This window comes from Bufo bufo, chromosome 4, assembly GCF_905171765.1.
Source record: "Bufo bufo chromosome 4, aBufBuf1.1, whole genome shotgun sequence".
In the NCBI taxonomy this organism is placed as follows: domain Eukaryota; kingdom Metazoa; phylum Chordata; class Amphibia; order Anura; family Bufonidae; genus Bufo; species Bufo bufo.
The window spans coordinates 398,874,169-398,892,631 of NC_053392.1; the positions used below are offsets into that span (position 1 = coordinate 398,874,169).

The 18,463-nt window shown below is 47.4% G+C and overlaps 1 protein-coding gene across 3 annotated transcripts in view; it reads left to right on the forward strand.

Moving 5' to 3' along the window:
• Positions 1-18,463, forward strand: part of SLC22A3 (solute carrier family 22 member 3) — a 250,751-nt gene that overhangs the window by 212,997 nt on the left and 19,291 nt on the right. For all 3 annotated transcript variants that reach the window (XM_040429280.1, XM_040429282.1, XM_040429281.1), the window contains one exon: positions 10,630-10,844. In XM_040429280.1, the coding sequence (XP_040285214.1) occupies positions 10,630-10,844 (215 nt within the window). The remainder of the gene's footprint in view (positions 1-10,629; positions 10,845-18,463) is intronic.

Consider the following 18,463-nt stretch of genomic DNA (forward strand, 5'->3'; position numbering starts at 1 on the left):
GGTAAGATGTGGCAAGCTCATAGAGACTTATCCATAGCGACTTGGAGCTGTGATTGCCGCAAAAGGTGGCTCTACAAAGTATTGACTTTAGGGGGGTGAATAGTTATGCGCATTGACTTTTTTCTGTTATTTTGTCCTATTTGTTGCTTGCTTCACAATAAAAAAAAATAAAAGATCTTCAAAGTTGTGGCCATGTTCTGTAAATTAAATGATGCACATCCTCAAACAATCCAGGTTGTGAGGCACCAAAATAAGAAAAAGTCAAGGGGGTGAATACTTTTGCAAGGTACTGTAGATGATATAAAAATGGTTATAGCAAATATTTATATTCCTCCTCCATACAAACCTGATATGTTATATGATTTACAAAAGTATATGTTAGATAGGCAAGGCAAGAATGTATTTTGATAGCGGTAGGAGATTATAATACAATATTGGATCTAACTAAGGATAGATTATCCAATAGTAAATCTATATTTCATAATACGAATTTGGTTAATTTAAGTTTGATTGGGTAGATGTTTAGCGAGGCCATTGGAAATAAAAAAGAAATAGAAAAAAATATATCAAGAATAAAATATGTATATATCTTCTAGGCAGGGCCCTTTATTATTTAAGTTTAACTCCCATTGGTTAACTTTATTAAAATATAAGATATTAAGATAGAATTAAAGCTTTTTTTCAACTAAACAAAGATTCAACTAATAAGGAAATAGTTTGGGATGCTGCGAAAGCCTTCTTAAGAGGTATTCTTATCAAAAAGGGGAACTTTTGGAAGAAAAGAGAAAAAGAAAAAACTAAAAATGCAGATCAGAAGATGGAAGAGGCAAGAAGGAGATATACAGCAGATCCCTCAGCAGAAAATTTGAATAAATGGGAAGAGGAACAAGAGAATGTTAGAGACATATATATGGAAATATCCCAAACAGCTTTGCTTTTTCAAGGGGTTAAGTTTTTTTCAGATCTTAGCTAATATAGTGAAAAACCAACAGAAAAAATATTGGGTAGGAGCCATAAGAAATAATATGCGTCAACATATGCAGCATAACCATAAAGTGGCCTGGGAGATCCGTGGCTCCGATGTGGTGGTCCAGCCTGCCGCAGCAACCTCTGCATCACCCAGTGGCACTCACCCAGTTTCAGGCAGTCAAGGCTCCACCACCTCAGCCGAAGGGAGCTATCTGTCCTTCCCATCATCTGCTGGTCCTGATGCTCCTGCTCCTCATACTCCTACTCCGTCATTCCGTCAGCAATCGATCACTGAAGCTATTGCCAAGAGACAAACAGTATGCGTGCACTCATCCAACGGCGCAGAAGCTGAATGGGCTCCTGTCCAAGTTGCTGGTGCTGCAGTCCCTCCCTTTCCAAGTGGTGGACTCTGCACCTTTCAGAGAACTGATGGCTTCTGCCAAGCCGACGTGTAGCGTCCCAAGCCGTCATTTCTTTGCCAAAAAGGCAGTTCCAATCCTGCACATACATGTAGAACAAAAGGTTGGCCAGTCCTTGAGCCTGTCGGTGTCTGCCAAATTGCCACAATATGAACCGCAACATATACCCGGGTTGTCAAAACAACAGTGGGCACTGACCAGCCAGGGAGATCACCTTTTAAGTACCTACTAGCCAATCACAAAGTGCCATGTGTCTATTCCTCATAGGTCATATAATGATCCTAATCCCTGACACTTGTGCAGCCTAGGCTGGTCCTTAGTCACTTATTCCATGCCTGCCCTCTATTCTACTAGAATTTACGTACAGGTATTTTCCCCGTCAGCGGTCGTCATAGCGAATAAGATGCGCGTACGTTTGGCCGCATATCCTTTTGCGAACCTCCTCTCAAGTGTGCACGCGGACGCTCGAGCGGCCCAGCATGAATATACGATCGCGTCGGCTCGGAGCCGGAACAGAACCTGCAGGTGATACCGGAGACAGGACCGGCCGCTGTGTGCCACCACCAGTCTGGTCAATCTGCCTACGAGACCCCAGCGGTCTTCCCCTTCGGCGACTATGCGGACCCACTACCACATCTGCCCGCAAAGGAGTCAGAACCGAATATTCCCCAGACACATGTGTGACCTGTCCCGCTATTCCAACGGTGTCCCCCGCAGGCCGAGCACCACGAGGACCCCTGGGGGCCCCAGTGGATTGCGCAACAGGAGACAGGAGAGTGTCACCTTGCCACTCTGTGGTCTCCTGATGCTGTTGTCACCTCCACACTATGTCACCTTGCCACTCTGTGGTCTCCTGATTATAGATGGCCTTGTGGTCTGCCCGACGGTCGTTTCTCAGCGAACTTTGCGCTTCACGATTTGCCAAGCAAGCGAACATATGGCGATGTCGGCTGGCGCCATATTCTTTTGCATTGCGCTGAACTTTGACCCATGACACACACATCAGGTGGGACAGGACAGCCAATTGAGACGTTTCAGCACATGGACACACCCCCACCCTATAACAGAACCCGATCTGGAAGCCATTTTACATTCTGTGTTTTGCCAGTGTAGGGAGAGGTTGCTTTGTGGAGCAGGGACAGACTGTTAGGGACACCAAATGTTAGCTAATAGGGCCACAAAAGTTCTTTTAAGGACTGCTATAGGTGTGCTATCGATAGGTGTGATATACTGAGGGGTGTGATATACTTATACTTTCTAACATAGAAAGTATATTATAGTGCATTTGTATTGTGCAGCAGTTGTGTGCGGTTCTGCTGTGATACCGCAGCTATATAGAGGGACAAACGCTATTGGAATAACTAATTGCAACTGGTGTGACATACCTGTTGCCCCCAAAAAAACTGATTAAGGGGTCTGATATACCTATAATATACTTTCTAACATAGAAAGTATATAGTGCATTTGTATTGGGCAGCAGTTGTGTGCGGTACTGCTGCGATACCGCAGGTATATAGAGGGACAAGCGCTATTGAAACAACTATTTGCAATAGGTGTAATATACCGGGTGCCCCAAAAATAACTGATTGAGGAGTGCAATATACCTGCTTCCACCAAATATTGATTAAGGGGTTCTATATACCTGCTTCCACAAAATACTGACTGAGGGGTGCGATATACCTGCTTACACAAAATACTGATTAAGGGGTGCGATATACCTGCTTCCTCCAATTATTGATTAAGGGGTTCTATATACCTGCTTCCACCAAATATTGATTGAGGCCTGCGATAAACCTGCTTCCACAAAATACTAATTAAGGGGATTTATATTCCTGTTTCCACCAAATACTGATTGAGGCCTGCGATATAGCTGCTTCCATAAATACTGCTCTTCTCTAGGGACTTTGGCACAGGGTCATTTGAAAAATGACAGATAGAGGAAAAGGCAGGCCGTTCCGCAGGGGTGGTAGTTGTAGGGCAGGTGCACCAGGCCTGAGCCTAAGTGGGTAGTTGGAGAAGGTGCGTGCGATAACGTCAAAGGATGCACCAGAGTTGGTTGAGTGGCTCACTCAGCCTTCCGCTTCTGCACCCTACTCATCCTCTGTATCTGCACCCTCCTCACTCGCTGCTGTGTGCACCCCCAAAGACACCACCACCACCATAGCCCCTCCACTCGAGTCAGAGGAATTATTTTCCCATCCATTCCCAGACCTTACCGATGCGCAGCCATTCTTGGCATCGGATGAGGAAGAGGAGGTAGCAACGGCCGCCACCCAGTGGTCTGACGACAGTACCCAGATCAGCCCAAGGAGGGTGGTCCCCGCTGTTGCTGCCTACTTCGAGATCTCCAATGTCAGTGGTGGTGAAGGTGACAATGAAGACGTGTCTATGGACATCACGTGGGTGGCCACAAGAGAGGAAGAGGAGGGGAGTTCAGAGGGAGAGACGGAGCAGCAGATAAGGAGGAGAAGGAGGAAAAGCAGGCAGAATTCGCAGTGCACAGGAGGCAAAAAGCAGACTGCAAATGTATCTGGAGCAAGCCATCCACCATGCACGGTCACACCTTGCGCTCCCAGGACGCCGGCACATGGCTTTTTATAACGTGTCTGATGATAATAGTGTTGCCATCTGTAGCCTGTGCTGTCAACGCATAAGTCGCGGTAAGCCCAACACTCACCTAGGTACGACCGCCTTAAGAAGGCACCTGGCCTCCCATCACCGAGCCCAGTGGGGGCAACGCCGTCAGAACCCACAAAGCCACACTCCCGGCACTCCACGTCCTGCCTCTTCTCCTTCTCCTCTCTCCTCCCATTTGTCCTCCACTCCACCTTCCATCGTGCCGTTGTCGCATTCATCTGACAGAAGGCAGGCTTCCGTGGTCCAAATGTTCGAGCGTAAAAAGTTGACGCTGGAAAACCCTCTTGCCCAACGGCTGACCGCTGGCTTGTCAGAACTGCTAGCCTGCCAACTACTGCCATATAAAAAAGTGGACTCGGAGGCCTTTAGAAAATTTGTGGCCATTGGCACACCACAATGGAAGCTGTACGTTCAGAAGCAAGTGAATATATCTCTGGCACACAGTGTCGGTGCCAAGATACATCTGACCACAGACACATGGTCTAGCAAACACGGGCAGGGAAGGTACATAACTTTTACTGCCCACTGGGTGAACCTTCTGACGGCCGTCAAGCATATAACCCCCGTGGCACCCGTGTGGATTTGGTGTTACCGCCACAGATTGCATGCAGGCCTGCTTCTTCTTCTCCTCCTACTCCATCCTCCGTCTCCTCCTCGGCTGACTCCTCCTTTTACACTGCTACCGCCTCTTCCGCTGCACCCCCCAAGCTCCCCATAACCTATTCGACGTGCCAAGTGGGATGTTTCCATGCTGTGCTGCGGCTGTTGTGCCTGGAAGCCAAGAGCCACACTGGTCCTGCACTGCTTTCAGCTCTGCGGTCACAGGCCAATTAGTGGCTAACACCGTTCAATTTGAGAGTTGGTAAAGTAGTGTGCGACAACGGTGCCAATCAACTGAGCGTGCTGAAACAGGGCAAAATGACACATGTGCCGTGCATGGCACACGTCCTGAACTTAGTCGTGCAGCGATTCGTTGCCAAATACCCCGGTGTCAAGGACGTCTTGTGGCAGGACAGGAAAATCTTACATGGCCATGGCTCGCCTTGCTGAAGTTTAGGGGCGACACCACCTGCCCGTCAGACTTCTGATTTGTGACAGCCCGATGCCCTGGAACTCCACCTTGTATATGCTTGATAGGCACTCCAGCAGCAACGTGCCGTTAACGACTACCTGTACAAATTCTGCAGCAGGACAGGTTCTGGGGAGCTTAGTTTCTTTTTACCGCGCCAGTGGCTGCTCATGCGTGTTGCATGCAGACTTCAGCAGCCATTTGATGAGATCACCAAACTAGTTAGTCGCAGCCAGGGCACCATCAGTGACATTGTACCTTACGCCTTCTTTCTTGAGCGTGCATTGCATCGTGTCATTGATCAAGCCATCGAGGAGCAGGAGCTGGAAGATGAGGAAGCCGCAATGCTGAATGAATTTCAAGGGGGGACTACTCCATCTGAGACAAGTCAGCAGGAGTCTGAAGAGGAGTCAGAGGAGGATGGTAGCTGGGGGGCAGGAGGAGCAAGAATAGCAGGCTTTGATGGGGACTTTAAACTTTTTGGGGATCCCTGGTGTTGTCCGTAGCTGGGGGGAGGAGACCGAGGACAACATTCTCCTGGGCGATGAGCAGGAGCCAGGGTGCTCCACCGCTTCCAATTTAGTACAAGTGGGGGCCTTCATGCTCCAGTGTTTGAAGAGGGACCCCCATATAAAAAGCATAAAGGGCAAGGACTAATACTGGGTGGCATCATACTTAGACCCCCGGTACAAACATAAATGGCGGACATGTTGCCAGCATCACAGAGGACTGGCAGAATGCAGCATTTCCAGGCCTTGCTGCGAGAGATGCTGCATTCTGCTGTTGTGGGCGCTGGCAGAGGATTTTCCACCCACAGTGAAACATGTGCGTGTACCAATCCTACCGCGCCTGCAAGAAGAGGGAGGTTTGAAGATGTGTTGGTCACTTCGGATATGAGATCATTCTTTCAAGCAACCCATCGACAGCCGCCCTCCGGATCCAGCCTCAGGGAACGCCTAGACCGACAGGTGTTCGACTACATCTGGTTAACAGCCGATGTGGACTCTCTGAGAAGCGAGAAACCCCTGGACTACTGGGTGTGCGGGCTTGACCTGTGGCCAATAACTTCCTTATTACCTTCAACTTTTCTTTATATATAACACTGCCACCTCCACAGCAGATTGGCCATGTACAAAACACATGTTGAAAAGATATCACAAAATGGCGTTATGCAGTTAGCAGTAACTATTTGCAGATTGGTTGAGTATGATCTGGTATGGTTGTATGCAATTTGGATTGCAATATGTTTGTATGGTATTTGTAGTAGTTCACAGTTTGCAACTGTAGCTTGCAATTTGTACTTTGCAATTGGTTTTGCAATTGGTGGAACTGTAAGTAAACACATATATATCTAGTTCAGTATACAGTTCTAAACACAATACTAACAATAGGAACATTATATAACTGTTTTAAATACATATTTTGGCCTCTTGTTCCCATAAAACTGGGCTCTCAGTGTAGTGAATGTCTCTTCAGCTCCTGTCTCTGGTGAATAATAATTCTAGCAGCAGGAGCTGGGGTAATTCCCAGACAGGCTGTGTGTGAGGCTGGCTGTGATTGGTGAAAACTCTTGCTGTGTGAGAAGCTGGCTGTGATTGGTCTAGACTTCTGCCCAGCAACAACAGATTAACACTATGCTTTATTTTGTTTCTGCTGTGTCACTGAGCTTTCCTTACACTATAAAATGAATTTTAAGGCATATTATCTTTTTATGCTTCTGTGAACACAAAATATAACTGTTATATGACATCCAAAACATGATGTCACAGTAAATAACTCTGCTTTTGTCTTTAACACATAAACATAGGAGCTGTATTAAGGCTATTTAGAGGTCTAGCTGTATACACATATAAACTATACTAGCAACCTAGGACAGGTGGCCTACAGTAAAAATTTTATCCAGTGACCGCCTAATGTACCTTCAGCCACATAATCACTTGTTCTTTTCAGTCAGGTGAATGCCTAATGTTTGGTGCCTGTACTGGCCTACTGTAAAATTTTTATCCAGTGACCGCCTAATGTACCGCGAGCCACATAATCACAAGTTATTTTCTGTTACTCCCATGGCCTAAAATAAAAATTTTCTAGGCTCCAGCAGGGCACATTTTTGAGAGTTTCCCTTTAAGAGGCATTAAAAATGGCCCCTGATTAAAGTACATATTTTTTGTGGGAATTTTTGCCATTGATCCCCCTCTGGTATGTCACTGTCCATGTTGTGGGAATATTTGTGCACTTCTAGTAAGTATTTGGTGGCTGCAAATATGACCTGAAGGTTTTTCAGGTTCACCTTGATCGCGAACGCGCGTTTGCATTCGCTAAACTTCCTGGCCGATGTTCGTTCATCACTACTCCTGATGATGCTGCTGCCACCTCCATGCTGTCATTGTGCCACTCTGTGGCCTCCTGATGCTGCCGCCACCTCCACACTATGTCATAGGGCCACTCTGTGGACTTCTCATGCTGTTCCCACCCTCCCCACTTCATGACTGGGCCACTATTTTGCCTTTCGGCTTGGCTGACATTATAATTTATTTGACCCTTCTACTGATCTGTCAGAAGGAATGAAAAATGAGACGCACAACGGTTCCTGTCTGTGTAGCAGCTGTAAGGCCTGTATGGTCCCATCAGAATTGGCTTGTGATTTGGTAGCCAAAAGCTAAACACAGAAGACATGCAAATATTCCATTCACGTGTCATTTCTGTTTTGGATCCACTCCAGTTTTTTTTTGGCATTAGCAATACTGATGGATTACTGACCAAATGCTGACCGAGTGAAGACGGATGCTCAACAGACGGGATCCGTTTTTTGGGGGTTATTGTTCTGACGGATTAGAGGAAGGGCAAAATAATCAGTGACGTCAACACAAACTTACTTCTGACACCCTCTCCACTCTGTCGGGGGTTTCTACTTGTATAAGCGTTTAACCACTTCCTATCTGGGCCATTTGCCCCCTTCCTGACCAGGCCAAATTTTGCAAATCTGACATATCTCACTTTATGTGGTAATAACTTTGGAACGCCTTTACTTATCCAAGTCATTCAGAGATTGTTTTCTCATGATTCTTTGTACTTCATGATAGTCATAAATCTGAGTCAAAATATTTCACCTTTATTTATGAAAAAATCCCAAATTTACCCCAAAATTATTAAAAAGTCGCAATTTTCTAAATTTCCATTTCTCTGCTTTTAAAACAGAAAATCATACATCATAAAATATTTATTACTTAACATTCCCCATATGTCTCCTTTATGTTGGCATCATTTTGGAAATGTCATTTTATTTTTTTAGGACGTTAGAAGGCTTAGAAGTTTAGAAGCAATTCTTCAAATTTTTAAGAAAATTGCCAAAACCCACTTTTTAAGGACCAGTTCAGGCCTGAAGTCACTTTGTGGGGCCTACATAGTGGATACCCCATAAATGACCCCATTGTAGAAACTACACCCCTCAAGTTATTTAAAACCGCTTTTACAAACTTTGTTAACCCTTTAGGCGTTCCACAAGAATTAAAGGAAAATGGAGATCAAATTTTTTTATTTCGCTTTTTTGGCAGATTTTCCATTTTAATCAAATTTTTTCTTTAACACATTGATGGTTAACAGCCAAACAAAACTCAATATTTATTACCCAGATTCAGTGGTTTACAGAAACACCCCACATGTGGTCATAAACTGCTGTATGGGCACACGGCAGGGTGCAGAAGAAAAGGAACCACATGGTTTTTAGATGCCATGTCCCATTTGAAGCCCCCCTGATGCACCCTTACAGTAGAAACTCCCAAGAAGTGATCCCATTTTGGAAACTAGGGGATAAGGTGCCAGTTTTATTGGTACTATTTTTGGGTACATATGATTTTTTGATCATTCATTATAACAATTTATGGGGCAAGGTGACCAAAAAATTGGTTGTTTTAGCACAGTTTTTATTTATTTATTTTTACAGCGTTCACCTGAGGGGTTTGGTCAAGTGACATTTATATAGAGCAGATCGTTATGGACGTGGCAATACCTAATATGTATACTTTTTCTTATTTATTTAAGTTTTACACAATAATAGCATTTTTGAAACAAAAAAATTATGTTTTAATGTGTCCATGTTCTGAGAGCTATAGTTTTTTTATTTTTTGAGAGATTTTCTTATGTAGGGGCTCATTTTTTGCGGGATGTGGTGACGGTTTTATTGGTACCATTTTGTGGGACATACACCTTTTTGATCACTTGGTGTTGCCCTTTTTGTGATGTAAGGTGACAAAAATTGCTTGTTTTGACACATCATTATTATTTTTTTACGGTATTCACTGTATTTTACGGCTGCTTCGCCGAATAATTTTTTTTTTTATCTTAGTGATGAATTACTTCCTCACAAAGCGCATTTTTTTGTAAGTAGCAGGTGCAATAACAGGGGGCTGCGTCATTGTACCCCTCAGATGCTGCGTTTATACATAATCGCTGCATCTGAGTGTAAAATTAACAATAATTCAAACTTAAAAAATCAAACTTACCGCCTCCATTTGCTCGCGACGGGCTGGCCGCCGCCATCTTGCTTGAAGATCTAGGCCGAAATCCTGTGCGGCGCGAGATTAATGTAATCTTGCGCCGCACGGGATTTCAGCCGAGATCTTAAAGCAAGATGGAGGCCGTCGGTCCATCGCGAGCAAATGGAGGAGGTAAGTTTGATTTTTTTAGTTTTTTACACTATTTCAAGTTGAATCGACGAGGAAATTCGGCTTCTAGGCGAATCTGAATTCGTGGGATTCGATTCGCTCATCTCTAGTACCAATACTACCAGCTGTAGTAGACATACATAGTACAGTCACTTTTCTAGACAGTTGAATAGCTAATTAAACTAGTTATGCAGTAATAATTCCCCCTTTCACTGTATAAAAATGTACATAGCTATGCAGTGATAATATCCATCATGTGCCGATTTGTTTGTGAGAATCTTGGTAAGTTCTGAAAATGAACATCAACATCTTAATTTTTTTTTTCTTAGGCTACTTTCACACTGGCGTTTCTGGGTCCGCTTGTGAGATCCGTTTCAGGGCTCTCACAAGCGGCCCAAAATGGATCAGTTTAGCCTCCATTCCGCTCTGGATGTGGACAACAAAACGCTGCTTGCAGCATTTTGATGTCCGCCTGACGATGCGGAACCAAACGGATCCTTCCTGACTTACAATGTAAGTCAATGGGGATGGATCCGTTTTCACTGACACAATATGCTGCAATTGAAAACGGATCCGCCTCCCATTGACTTTCAGTGTAAGTCAAAACGGATCCATTTGCATTATCATGTATTATTATTGCATTATTTTTTTTTGTTCATGGTAATGCAAACGGATCCGGATCTGAACAGATACAAGCGTTTGCATTATCGGTGCGGATCCGTCTGTGCAGATACAAGACGGATCCGCACCTAACGCAGGTGTGAAAGTAGCCTCACATAAAAATGTATTATCTTGATTTTATAGCGCTTGGTTAATTGAACAATGGTCGGTGTCCAGTGCTTTAGATATAAATGTACAGTCTGGTTTCTTGCAGGTTTACAAGTGCAGTCGTCTATCAAGGTCTTGTTATGCGGCTAGGAATTGTGTCTGGAAGCCTGTATACAGACTTTTTTATCTCTGCAGCTGTGGAATTACCAGCAGCCATACTTATTCTACTCTCCATTGATCGCATTGGGAGAAGACTTCCATTTGCTTTAAGTAATGCTGGAGCAGGCATTGCATGCTTAATAACTGCTGCAATATCCACAGGTACTTATATAATAAGAGGGATCACTTGGTGGCATGCAATATGGTATTAGTAGAATACAGTATTAAACGGGTGTCCTGTTTACATAATCCTAATCAGATGCACTATTGGCATTTAGTACATGAAATACATGAATATCTACATCCTGCGTGGCTTGAGTATTGGCAAATATATATAAATATAGTGATAAATTTCGATACACGACTGATTTCTTTATCAGTATAATCTGGGGTCTATGCAGTGTCGGACTGGGGTGCCTTGGGCTCACCAGTAAAATTTATTTTGGGGGCCCCTCCATACAGATACATTCAAATATTACCTGATCACACAGCAGCAATATGCTACCAGATGATTGAATATGGTGGGCCCTGCAACAACTCGGAGAAGGTAGGTCCTGGGGAGAACAGGACACTGGCTAGCTTTCCGCTACACCTAGAAGTCATCTCAGCTATCTGATCGTGTCTATAATAATAAACTGGGGAGTTTCTTTAATAATCTATCTAAGTTTTTTATATGAACATAAGCTGGTTGAGGTGCTGTACATTGAACATATGTATATATAGTGCAGTAAGTCTACTGTGTTATGTGCCACTTGTGCAGGGGGTGCACCTTGCTCAGGGGCCCACCGGTCACCCCTGGATGACCGGCAAAAGGGGAGGCGTGGCCCCACTTGAGAATTCGCAGCCGCTGACGTGGAGGTACGTAGGATTTGCCAGGAGGAAGAAGGCACAGGTCCACGGGAGCGACTGTAATAAGGCGTTCTGGAGGGATAATATATTGAGGTGTTAACTCGTTGCCCACCACATCAGAGGAGCGAGACAGAGCATCTGCCCTAATGTTCTTACAAGCCAGACGGAAATGGATCTCAAAGTTAAAGCGGGCGAAGAACAGAGACCAACGAGCCTGACAGGGATTTAATCTCTGAGCAGACTGGAGATAAGCCAGGTTCTTGTGGCCCGTGAAGATGTACACAGGATGTGTGGCGCCCTCGAGTAAATGTCTCCATTCCTCCAGTGCCAATTTAATAGCCAGCAGTTCCCTGTCCCCAATGGAGTAATTTCTCTCTGCGGAAGAGAATGTTTTAGAAAAGAAGCCACAAGTTGAAGTCTTGCCCCGGGAAGACTTCTGGGTGAAGACAGCTCCGGCTCCCACCGAGGAGGCATCCACTTCAAGAGAGAAGGGCTTGGTGGAATCTGGTCTAGAGAGAACGGGTGCAGAGGCAAAGGCGGATTTCAGGGACTGGAAGGCTTCCTCGGCTTGGGAAGGCCAGGATTTGGGGTTAGCTCCTTTTCTAGTGAGGGCCACGATAGGAGCTACCAGAGTGGAATAGTGAGGGATGAATTGCCTGTAGTAATTCGCAAAGCCCAGAAATCTTTGTATGGCTCGGAGACCAGAGGGACGTGGCCAATCCAGAACCGCCGAGAGTTTGGCTGGGTCCATTTGAAGTCCTTGGGCTGAGATAATGTAACCCAGGAAAGGCAGGGAGGTCCGTTCAATTCCTGGAAGACAGCAGGTGCGTTGCAGAGGCCGAAGGGCATCACCAAATACTCGAAATGGCCGTTCCTTGTGTTAAAGGCGGTCTTCCATTCGTCTCCCTCACGGATACGGATCAGATTATAGGCCCCTCGAAGGTCCAATTTAGTGAAGCTCTTAGCCCCTCGGAGACGATCAAATAGCTCAGAGATTAGAGGCAGAGGGTAACGGTTCTTGATGGTAATTTTATTAAGACCTCTGTAGTCAGGGAGGGAGCCGTCTTTTTTAGTCACGAAGAAAAGACCGGCCCCAGCAGGAGAAGAAGATTTTCTTATGAATCCTCTCTGTAGGTTCTCACGTATATAGTCGGACATGGCAAGAGTCTCAGGAGGTGAGAGAGGATAAATTCTGCCCCGAGGTGGAGTAGAACCGAGTATCAGATCGATCGGGCAATCATAGGATCGGTGAGGAGGAAGAACCTCAGCTTGTTTCTTGCAGAAGACATCCGTGAAGGAATGGTATGGCTTGGGCAGCCCAGAAGGCGGAGAAACTTGCGAGTTCTGTTTGACCAGAGCAGGCTTGAGACAGCGGTCCGAACAGGAGGAGCCCCAACGCAGGATCTCACCGGTGGACCAATTCAGGACAGGGCTATGACGTTGAAGCCACGGCAGACCCAGGAGGAGTTCGGAGGAACAGAAGGGAAGGACAAAGAATTCTAAAGTCTCGGTATGAAATATTCCGATGTCCATCTGCAGAGGCTGGGTATGGAACTGCACGGTGGCTGAGAGTCTCTCACCGTTAACAGTAGAAATGAAAAACAGCTTGGGTAGATGGATTACTGGAATACGGTACTTGTCAACCAAGGAGGCGTGAATGAAGTTGCCAGCTGAACCAGAATCCAAGAAGGCGGCTGCGGAGAAAGAGGACTTGGAAGAGATGATCAACTGCACGGGTATGATGAGACGTGGAGAGGAAGAATCCACACCTAGCAACGCCTCTCCCACGCTTACTAGGTGCGAGCGTTTCCCGAACGCGGTGGACGGAGAGGACAATCTTTAAGGAAGTGCTCGGTACTGGCACAGTACAGACACAGGTTCTCGTTTCTGCGGCGGCTTCGTTCTTGCGGAGTCAATCGTGACCGATCCACCTGCATGGCTTCCACGGCGGAAAACCCAGTAGCCGGTTGAGGGGGATGCGGAAAAACGGGAGCCAGACGAGGAAAGCGTCTAGGACGAGCTTTTTCCTTTTCAAGGAGGAGTTCCTCTTGTCTTTCGGCGAAACGTTTGTCTATCCTAGTGGCCAGCAAGATGAGGTCACTAAGAGTGGAAGGAAGCTCACGTGCAGCCAGAACGTCCTTTACTTCACTGTTAAGTCCTTTCTTGAAGGTGGCGCAAAGGGCTTCATTGTTCCAGTTCAGCTCAGAGGCCAGGGTGCGGAACTGAATGGCATAGTCACCCACGGAAGAACCTCCTTGGGTCAAATTTAGTAAGGCAGTCTCTGCGGAGGTAACCCGGGCAGGCTCCTCAAAAACATTCCGGAACTCTAGGCAGAAGCTCTGGACGGAAGCGGTGGCAGGATCTGCGCGGTCCCATAGTGGTGTAGCCCAGGCCAGGGCCTTCCCGGACAGTAAACTGAGAATAAAGGCTACCTTGGCTCGCTCAGAAGGAAACTGGTCGGACAGAAGCTCGAGGTGGAGAGAGCACTGCGACAAGAACCCACGGCACTGCTTAGGATCTCCGTCATATTTGTCTGGTAAGGACAAATGGATTCTGGAACCGGTGGTAACGGCAGGCGGAGGTGATGCAGCAGGAGCAGACGGAGGGGCTGGCTGTTGCAGAGAAGGCAGGAGCTGCTGCAACATAGCGGTCAACTGGGCCAGCTGTTGACCCTGCTGGGCCACAATGGTGGTGAGGTCCTCCAGGCTTGGCAGGGGAACATCAGCGGGATTCATGGCCGGATCTTACTGTCACGAACCGGCAGGACAGGTAGTGAATCCTCTGGACCAGAGAGGCGATGGCGCGGGTTGTACTAGAGGACCGGTTCTAAGCAGTTACCGGTCTTCACCAGAGCCCGCCGCAAGGCGGGATGGATTTGCCGCAGCGGTAACTACAAGGTCGTGTCCCCTAGTAACAACTCGACCTCTCTGGCAGCTGATAAGGTGTGGTACATAGGGAGAAGGTAAGAGCGTAGTCGGACGTAGCAGCAGTCAGGGCAGGCGGCAAAGGTTCAAAGGCGAGTGGACGGTAGCAACGGGTACGGCAACAGGTAAGGCAAACTAACAACGTAGGGAACGCTTTCTCTGAGGCACAAGGCACAAAGATCCGGCAGAAGGCTGTGGGAGGAGAAGGTATAAATGGGCAGTGCACAGGTGCAGCCTAATTAAGTCAGCACTGCCTCTCACAACCTTAACCCTTAATAACCCCTTTGGACCAGGCACCAATCACTGGTGCACTGGTCCTTTGAATCTAAGAGTCCCGGCACGCGCGCGCCCTAGAGAGCGAGGACGCACACGCCGAGACGCTGGAGTGCTGCCTGGGGGCATACGCTGTGAGCGCTCCGAGGCCAGCAGGGGACCCGGAGCGCTCAGTGTAACAGCAATAGATCGCTATTATCGCTAGTATCGCTGGTATCGCCGGTATCGCCAAATAAGTCTATACATTAGCCCAAGCTGAATGCTAGAAATACTTTAGTGGAAGGCTTCACATTGAAAAAATACAATTGCTTTTATCCCCTGCTCCCATGCAAGGGAGACACCCACAACAAACATACATTAACCCATAACACAAAGGTTACAACCCACATAGACACCATGATTAACATAATCAACACAGGCAGGAGAATACACATTGCCCTCTGTCCTGAGAGACAATCGAATTACAACTCGGTTGTCTCCAGGACAGAGGACAATTGCCAATACACACAGAGAGACAATGGAACAGACATCACTTACTCAAACATACAATGTCCCACCCTTTACAATACACATAGACATTTAACACATCCCAAAATGACACGAATTAGACCAGGAATTCAAAAGTTAGTACAAGTCTCTTTGGCCTGGCTGGGTTTTCTGCACAAAACCGGTGCATACAACATGGGACCATAATCGCATGGTAAGAGGCTGGCAAGTAGTCCTTTCCAAGCACTCGTGGCCACCTCAAAAGAGGGGAGTTTGTCACATATCTTCCCTTTGGGGTTAAGACTAAACAGGTATCTGACCTCCTGTCGGTCAGTACCTAGATTAGTCGGGAAGCCCACCCACAAAGAAACATTAGCAGAGTTGCCCACCCACGGTAAATAGTTAACAGGGTAGCTCACTCACCAGGGACAGTACTGGTCTATAGGTCCCAGGTTGTGGTGAAACAGTTCTGCATCCTCAGTCTCCCTGGTGCAGCTAGGCAAACCGCTGGGGCTACTTGGGGAAAAGCGGCCAGCAGTGTTCTGCACTGATGCCAGCACTTCTGCTGGGGCGAGGGAGGTGCAATCCAGTCCTGTAACAAGGGGGTCGGTGGAGCAGAGGCTAGCGGCGCTCTGCCCTGATGCCAGCTCTTCTGCTGGGGCGAGGGGGGTGCAATCCAGTCCTGTAACAAGGGGGTCGGTGGAGCAGAGGCTAGCGGCGCTCTGCCCGGATGCCAGCTCTTCCGCTGGGAAGGGATCAGTGGGTATCGCAGGCTCATCCCCTGCCAACAGAACTTGGCTGGAGGGATCAGTGGGCATCACAGGCTCATCCCCTGCCCCCAGAACTCGGTTGGGAAGTAGCTGGGAAGGTGAGGGCTCGCTTACCTCCTCCTCCTGGTATCCCTGCGGAGATGGCTGGGGATCTGGACCGACCGTCCAGCATCCCTGTAGGACTGGCACCGAACCCGCGGTCTCATCTGCGCCCGTGTAGAGGGGTTTGTGTTCCCCTTTTCCCGGTATCTCCGGCTGCTGTTGGAAGGTGAGGCCGGTTGCCTCTCCTCCCCAGGACTCTGGTTGCTGTAGGGCAGAGGGACCCAGCATCTCCTTCCCCTGGAACTCAGGTTGCCGCTGGGGAGAGAGACTGGTTGTCTCCTCTCCCTGTGATATGCACTGCCGCTGGAGATCTGGGCAGGCGGCCCAGCCTCCCTGTAGGGGTGGTAGAGAGACCTCGGTCCCATCTCCACCTGCCATCTGTGGGTCCTCCCAGGACAAGTCTATGAGGTTGCTCACCTCTGAGGTTGGTTGGGCAAAAGAGGGTATAATTTCCAGGCAATCCTCTGGGCTGAGGGATGGTGGTTGAGCTAGGTTGAACAGTTGACGGTAGCTCTGCTCCAGCTCCCACTCCATGGTAACTAGATGAATCAGGTCTGGCCCAAGGTCGTCCGCTCGGGGAAGGTCCAGCTCAGTTTCCCTGATGTCGTGGATGTCCCAGAACCGACATTCTGTGGGGCATCCAAAGTCATCGCCCTCATCAAAGGCTTCCCACAGTAAGCCCGGACCATTATAATCCTCTCCCTCCGGCAGATAGTGGTTAGTCACCCATGGGTTGCGCTGGGTGGCCTACCACTTTAGTGCCCGGTACGCTTTGTCCAGCCACAACTCCCTCCAACTCAGGGTTCACAGTTCTGTCACCCACTCAGCCAAGGGTTGCTTTCCTAGGAAGGGTGACCGCAGGGCCACGAGTACCTGGAGCCTCTGTTCCTCACTGGGAAGACTCTCTCTCCGCTGCCGCTGTACCTCCTCCAAAGCGTCATACCACAGCCCCTTTCGAGTGGCATCTCTGTAGTCCAGTATGCCCTCCTCTGATAAAGGCCCATCCTGTTGGGCCAAGTACTGCTGCAACCTCCAGTTAAACTCCTCTTCCATGTTGCTGTGGATAGGAACGCTGCCCGGTAGCTAGCTCTGTCCCTTGAGCTCCTTCAAAGCCAGGGTTGCTGCACGAGTGCCAGCGTTGCCCTCCATGCACCATACACTAGTGCCTTCCTTGAATCCTCTGTGCAGGGAAAAAGAAGGGAAAATCCCACTGCTGCCACCAGTTGTGACGGTATCATCTGTGTCACCGTCTAGTATTCCCTTCTCCCCTTGACTTAGCACCTCCAATTAATCCACAGAGCAATAGATTGCTATTATCGCTAGTATCGCTGGTATCGCCAGTATCGCCAAATAAGTCTATACATTAGCCCAAGCTGAATGCTAGAAATACTTTACTGGAAGGCTTCACATTGAAAAAATACAATTGCTTTTATCCCCTGCTCCCATGAAAGGGAGACACCCACAACAAACATACATTAACCCATAACACAAAGGTTACAACCCACATAAACACCATGATTAACATAATCAACACAGGCAGGAGAATACACATTGCCCTCTGTCCTGAGAGACAATCAAATTACAACTCGGTTGTCTCCAGGACAGAGGACAATTGCCAATACACACAGAGAGACAATGGAACAGACATCACTTACTCAAACATACAATGTCCCACCCTTTACAATACACATAGACATTTAACACATCCCAAAATGACACGAATTAGACCAGGAATTCAAAAGTTAGTACAAGTCTCTTTGGCCTGGCTGGGTTTTCTGCACAAAACCGGTGCATACAACATGGGACCATAATCGCATGGTAAGAGGCTGGCAAGTAGTCCTTTCCAAGCACTCGTGGCCACCTCAAAATAGGGGAGTTTGTCACATTCTTAGTATCTGCTCTTATTCTGTATATATGGACATTGCACAGTACCACTTCTCTTGTCCTGTGTACTGGGTGTAATTCTCAGTAGAAAAAATAGAAGAAATGCTCCAGCACCACGATGGACATAGTGAAAATCCCGGTCTTTATTGTCACCAAAATTCAGGTAAATACAGCAATCAGAACACTGGTACCCCCCGGTTCCCAAGATCTACGCATTTCGAACAGTCGTGTTCTTAGTCATGATCCAGGATCATGACTAAGAACACGACTGTTCGAAACGCGTAGATCTTGGGAACCGGGGGGTATCAGTGTTCTGATTGCTGTATTTACCTGAATTTTGGTGGCAATAAAGACCGGGATTTTCACTATGTCCATCGTGGTGCTGGAGCATTTCTTCTATTTTTTTTCTACTATCATCAAGGACTGGCTTGAGTCCGCCCCGTGCACCGCTGTGCAGGACGCGAAGGTGAGCTGGCTGTAACCTCTTCTATAC